The 6,696-nt window shown below is 54.9% G+C and overlaps 1 protein-coding gene across 1 annotated transcript in view; it reads left to right on the forward strand.

Moving 5' to 3' along the window:
* The window catches only part of KCNQ3 (potassium voltage-gated channel subfamily Q member 3), a 39,712-nt gene that overhangs the window by 6,936 nt on the left and 26,080 nt on the right, over positions 1-6,696 (forward strand). The window contains exons 5-8 of the mRNA XM_011373829.1: positions 1,451-1,606; positions 2,614-2,724; positions 4,229-4,324; positions 5,856-5,950. Coding sequence (XP_011372131.1) covers positions 1,451-1,606; positions 2,614-2,724; positions 4,229-4,324; positions 5,856-5,950 — 458 coding nt within the window. The remainder of the gene's footprint in view (positions 1-1,450; positions 1,607-2,613; positions 2,725-4,228; positions 4,325-5,855; positions 5,951-6,696) is intronic.

Raw genomic sequence — 6,696 nt, forward strand, 5'->3', positions numbered from 1 at the left:
CCAGAGGTAGGAAAAAAAACGTAGGATCGCCTGAGCCACCCTCAGTAAGGCAAGAGGCTCATGCTCAGACAGCCTCTGGATCCAATTCACGTTTCCCTTCTTGAACCCTGTGCAAGGCGGACACTCACAGAGAGCAACAGCTGGCTGGTCACCTGCACCATCTGAACTAACCTCTCTCTGCTGTAGAGTGAACTCACGCACTGCGCTGCACCTGTGAGGCCGTGCGGGCGCTGGACCTATACGCACATGAGCGTGATGAAGTGTCAGAGGTTTACAGAAGGCTGCTTAGAAAATAGCGAAGGCACGAAAGACTAGAGGCGGACCTCATTTCTAGTTGGGGGAACGCACATCCAGAAAAATTTCACAGTGGCGGTGACATGAATCTGAAGATGACTAGATTATGCTCTGGTTGGTCCCATGGGGAAGGGCACTTCAGGCAGCAAGGCCAGTGTCAGCAAAGACACGGAGGGAGGCAGGATGCCACCTGTCAGCAAGACCCGACCGATCCAGAAGGCCAGCTGACTGGCCGCAGATGGTCAGGCGGAAGAAATACTACGTCAATAAACACGACTTTGATCTCTGTGATGACTCAGCAGGAATGACAGGCCTAATCTCCAGATCCCGTGCACCAGTAACCTGACCTCGCCCAAGCTACCGTGCTCAACCTTGACACTGGACTAGAACGCAAGGAGGAGAGCCTTAGGGCAGGTTGTGGGCGGGGCTTTTGAAATGGTGATGCTGATCGTTGCCATATCTCAACACCATCCTCACTATCCCTTTTCATTTTTCTTCCAATCGGCTTTGTCTTGTTTACTTACCCGTATGTCCTAGTCTATCCTGTGATAATATCCATGACGCAGTCGGTTCGATATGTTATTTCCGCTCGCTTTTAACATGGTTTAAATCGATAACATGACTGACACAGAAGCTGTCTGTGCACTCCGCCAGCAGCACATGTGGCAATTTCTGGAACTCTGGGGTCCAGTCCCTCCATTTTAAAAATGAGGAAACTGAGCCTGGGGAGGAGGAGGGGTGGTTTGTCCAGGGTCACACAGTCAGTCGGTGGCAGCTCTGTCCCCGGTGCCAGACTCGCTCCTCCTTGCTCTCGGTTCCCGCATAGAACCGAGTCTCCTGCGTCCTGAGCCTTGTCTCAGGGCAGCGGCCAGTTCCCTTCCCACCTCCCTGTGAAGCCTCTTGATCTGTGATATCAAGATCACCCTAAGGCAGGAATCTTCCTCTCCTCCGAGACTCTTTCCATGAATAATGGAAAGAATAAGCATATTGCTGACCCCGCTTTACAGTGGTGGGAGGTGGGGATCAGGGTAGGTGAGTAACTCGCCCCTGGTCACAGAGCTGGTAAACCTGGACTCCAGCTCCAGCGTGTCTGTCTCCAGCATCCACCGGTGACCTCGCAATGACCGCTTCCCTTGTCCACTGCGTGCTCTCCTAGGAGCTCATCACCGCCTGGTATATCGGATTCCTGACGCTCATCCTTTCTTCGTTTCTTGTCTACCTGGTTGAGAAGGATGTGCCGGAGGTGGATGCACAAGGAGGAGAGATGAAAGAGGAGTTTGAGACCTACGCAGATGCCCTTTGGTGGGGTCTGGTGAGTCACCATCGCAAGACGTTTCTCACGTGCGGCTTGACTGTTAGTGACGGGGAGGTGGAGGGCGGGACGTGGGCTCGCTCAGCCGGGCAGCTGCGTTCGGCACTCACAGGTGAGAGCCAGGCTTCCCCGTTTCCAAACCTCCTCCGGGAGACTCCCCGCCCCCCTCCACAGGGTGTGCACTTGGAACAGCCTTTTCCATAGTGTTTATAAGAAATCGGGCTCTGACAGCTGGTCCCATGCGACCTCACCTCGTTAGCTGTAGGCTATAATCAGTCAGGCCACACATGTACAAACAGACACAGTGGCAGATGCACACAAGTACATACAGACCTTCGAATGCACCTGTAGACGCGCATCCCACACCCACAGGAAACCTGGTACTAAAACTGACACTTACTGAAGGCCGGCTTTGCCCTGGAGCATTGTGCTAAGCACTTTACATTTTTAAGAGATTTTAAATTTAAACAACTCCTGTTATTAGACCCTTTATAAAAATAGGGAAACTGAGGCCTGAAGACCACAAAGCCAGTTAGTGGCTGACCTGGGATTTGAACTCGGGCAGGTGGAGTCCTGCTCTGATACACTGCCCTCCGTGTTCATAAGTACATATGTACTGATAACCCACACTTGTAAACACACTCAGGAATATGGGACACAGCGGACATTAGCCATGCACCCATGTGCCCGTAATACATATAAATGTAAGCACGCGTGACTCTGCACAAAATCACGCTTACGCATACTCGCGTAAGTGTCCACGCATGCGCGCACACCTTGCAACCATTGAAATATTTGCTGAGCGATGACACTGAGAAATCCTTGACTCAGAAACAGGTGTGGTCCGCAGGCTCCGTACCCTTGACACCTGGTGCCTATTCTCACACGGGAATCTAGTTCTCAGTGGGAGAGCACCCGGCAGGACGGGCCGATGGGTGGGGCTCAGTGGACGCACCCTGGTCTCCTTGTCCCTGGGCTGCCCCACGTCTGGACTCTTCTCCCTTCAGATCACACTGGCTACCATTGGCTACGGAGACAAGACGCCCAAAACGTGGGAAGGCCGCCTGATTGCAGCCACCTTTTCCTTAATTGGCGTCTCCTTCTTTGCCCTTCCAGCTGTAAGTATCTTCGGTGCTCTCCCCAGTGTGACATGCGGGACCCTCGCTGCCTGGCCCCAGCCTCATCCCCCGAATTCCAGCCCTGTCAGTGCAGGGGCCGCCCCCTTAAGCGTGGCGCCCCGCCTCCCTGCCGTGGGCTGTGCTGGTCCCTTTGCTAGGAGTGATTCCTCCGGCATCTCCTCCTCCTCCAAGGGCGTTTCGGAGCTGCCTTCTCCAGACTGTTAGTCGCTCCCTCCTCTCGGTGGAACCGTGCAGAGGCATCTCTGACCCGTGCTGGGGGTGCACGGGTCCGTGTCTGCCTCCTGGGCAGACGTGAGCTCCCCGGGGGCTGGGATGAAGTGATTCACTTAGGAATGTCCTGCACAGAGCGGGTCCTTCGTATATGCGAGCCCCTTCCCTCGCACTACCATTCACTGGCTGATGCAGCACGATGCATTTCCCTCAAGAGTGAGCCTTGACCCCTGATAGAAAAGTTCCCCCAAACCCAGTGCCCGTAAGTGTAATACTAATCATAATAAATGCCTCCCGGTGAACTTACTGGGTGCATGGGACTGTTACGTGGGAATCATGGCAGATGCTCCCCCGCGGCATCTCGCGTCGTGTTCACGATGACGTTAGGAGCCGGTGCTGTATTTATCTGCAGTTTCCACGTGAGAAACTGCGGCTTCCTTGGTTAGCAGTCACAGGTGATTGGACTGTGGACCCGGGTCCGCTGGTTCCGGAGCCTGGCTCTCAGTCACGAAGCTCGAAAAGAACCTTCTGATGAAACAACCCACCTCCACCCCCATCCCCTCCCATCCCGAGGTCGGGGTGTTCCTTTTCCGTTGCAGCCCTGCCTTGTCTGTTGCTTTCAAAGCTGTTTGACCTTGGGTATATGACCTTTCTGAATCTGTTCCCTCATCTGTAACAGGTGAGGGGCTGCGGGGGAGCCTCTCTTAAGTTCTCTCTCAAGTTGAAAGTGTGTATCCATTTAATCCCCATTCCGATCTGACCTGGAAATCAAAACAGATTATAATTCTGGGAAAGTCCAGCTATGGTAAAAGTCTCAAGCGACAATTCAAGCCGGTAAAATACTTTTAAATTCCATTAATGTCTACTGGACATCGATTCTGTGTCACGCCCCTTCCTAGGCAGTTCCTAGGTAGATGACATTATCACATTTTTTCCTTAACACGATTACGAGGTGTGCGCTGTTATCCCACCTCCCCGTGGGGGAAAGTGAGCAGCGGCAGCTGAGAGAGTTGCCCAGGGTCTCACGCCTCGAAAGTGGCAGGGTCAGGAAGTGGCAGGGTGACAGACACGGCCGAGAAAGTGCCACCGAAGTGGCAGCGTCAGGCTTTCCAGACTTCGAGGCTCTGCTTAGCCCCAGGACGGTACTAGAAGAGAAGGAAGCGGTCTCTGTCCCTTCTCCCCTTCCCCTGATGTCGCCCCTGTGCCCGGGAGTCGGGGTGGGTACTGGGAGAGCCTGGGCGAGGCTGACTCACAGCCTGACTCCTCCCTCCAGGGCATCCTGGGGTCCGGGCTGGCGCTCAAGGTGCAGGAGCAGCACCGCCAGAAGCACTTTGAGAAAAGAAGGAAGCCGGCCGCCGAGCTCATCCAGGTCTGTCTGCCTGGGGGCGCGCTGCAAGGACCAGGGTCCGTGTGTGCGTGTGTCTGTGTGTGTGCGTGTGTGCGTGTGTCTGTGTGTGCGTGTGTCTGTGTGTGCGTGTGTGTGAGTGTGTGTGTGCGTGTGTCTGTGTGTGTGAGTGTGTTTGTGTCTGTGTGTGTGTCTGTGTGTGTGTCTGTGTGTGTGGTGTATGTGTGTGTGTATGTGTATGTGTGAGTGTGTGTGTGTATGTGTCTGTGTGTGTGTCTGTGTGTGTGGTGTGTGTGCGTGTCTGTGTGTGTGTGCTTGCACGCACCGTGAACTGGGGCAGGACCCAGGACCACGCTTGCTTGTAGGTGGCTGGGGGCGTTTCTGTGGTCATCTATGGGGCCTGTCTCTCCGTACTGAAAGTGACAGTTCTGTCGCTGTCTCATCCGGGCACTAAGCCAATCGAGCAATAGACACGGAACTAAGACAGGAACTGACCCACCCGCTGTTTCACTGATGACGCTGCAGAGGAGGGTTTCGGTCTATACCAGGCTTTTCTGTCCACCTCCCACCCCAGTCTTCACCTAGCGACCCACAGGGAGGAGTCAGCCTAGAGTCCAGGCGCTTAGCCAATCGGCGACAAGGAGATGTGGCCCCTCATCTAGGCCAAGGCCAGAGAGTCCATAAGCCCAGAGAGGAAGGGACGCCTTCCCTGTGCAAAATGCCGAGCAGTCCACCCATCCGTCCTGCCCGGTAGACAGTCACACGCCAGCTGGATGCCTCTCCATCTTCATCGCTGCCCCCGCCGTGGGCTGGGGCTTGGGGACAGTGGTGAGAGCTGGTGAGAAAGGCACAAGTGTCCCTCCTTACACGTCAGAGGGCCTTCCCGCTTCGGGGTTTTATGGGCCTCTGAGAGCCCAGAGAACAGGAAAGTAAAGCTTTCTGGCTATAGCTGCGTGGGGCAGGATGTCTGCGTGACACCCACTGGTGAACGTGCGTCCTGTTGTACTGAGTGTCCCCGTGGGTCCGTGGGTCTGATCCTGGACGGTCCATGATGTCGTTTGACACACTATGGTTTGAAGGCCGGTCCCAGTCTCTATTGTCCCCTAAGCCCCAAACCGTCACAGTATCCCAGCGGTTCTGTTATGTTAGAACTGAAACTTCATCTCTGGGCCGTCTCTTGTACCCAGGAGTGGCACAGGAACAATATTTGTCTTCCTACTTCCTGTCTGAGAAGTCTCAGGGACCTGCAGCAAAAGTCGCCCCCTTGCCTCTCAGGGGTTCTGTGCCCAGTTCTCCTTTCTCCCCCGACTGCGCTTCACCCCCCCACACCCCCCGCCCACAACACCAGCTATAGCTCCGAGATGCTGGGGTCAAGGATATTTACTTTCCAAAGGAGCTACAAAAAGCCCAAAATCTAGCTCCTCGGGATGTTGCTTAAATGCACATTCAGACTCTTAGGAGTCAAGGGCTTAAACAATGTTCTAATGCTGTGGGGACTCTGTGTGGACGTTTTGGGTGACACTGGGTCATCCCTGTCCCTCTCTCCTCCCCCCAGGCGGCCTGGAGGTATTACGCCACCAACCCCAACAGGATCGACCTTGTGGCGACATGGAGGTTCTACGAATCCATCGTGTCTTTTCCGTTCTTCAGGCAAGTGGTGACCTATCTGGAATGCTCAGGGCGCGACCAGCTGTCCCTCCCGTGGGCCTGTGTCGGTGCCTGTGGCCTTCAGGGTTTCTCGGAGGACGTCCTTCAGGGCAGTGGTTTTCAGTCTGGGCTGCACGTTAGAATCACCTGGGAGCTTTAAAAATCCCGGTGACCAGGCTGCTTAAATCAGAATCCCTGGAGATGCGACCAGGCATCAGTACTTTGTAAAGCTCCCCAGATGACCCGAGGGTTCCACCGGGGGTTACCAGCTAGACAACGTAGAGTGGCTGATGAGAGAAGGTCCTATCAATGTTTAAGCAGGACCAGTGGCTGAGAAAGCGGGGAGCCGGTACGATGGGCCACCCCAGCAATCCCGGATGCCCCCCACCTGTGTGGTCCACGCCCGCAGACCACTCTGGACGCTGGGGACAGGCAGGCGGAGGACGCAGCGGGAAGAGTCCTCCAGAGACCCTGGAGGTGAAATGAAAAGCCTTAGGAAAAAAATAAACAACTTTCCCAGGGCCAGCACCTCCGAAAGGGAGAGAGAAATTAGTATTCGTTAGATGTCCAGAACATTCCAAGGTATCCATCAGACTTCGTTTAATCCTCACAGGCAGCCTACGGAATAAGTCAGAGGTTCTCCGATGTTAAGGTGCATTAACTCAGTGGGCAAGTGCGGATGGTGTCTGAGCGGTAAAGCCTCTCGAACAGGTGTCCAGGGCGCTTCCGAAACAGCGGCCCACGGCGCA

Source organism: Pteropus vampyrus, unplaced genomic scaffold (assembly GCF_000151845.1).
Source record: "Pteropus vampyrus isolate Shadow unplaced genomic scaffold, Pvam_2.0 Scaffold232, whole genome shotgun sequence".
Taxonomy (NCBI): domain Eukaryota; kingdom Metazoa; phylum Chordata; class Mammalia; order Chiroptera; family Pteropodidae; genus Pteropus; species Pteropus vampyrus.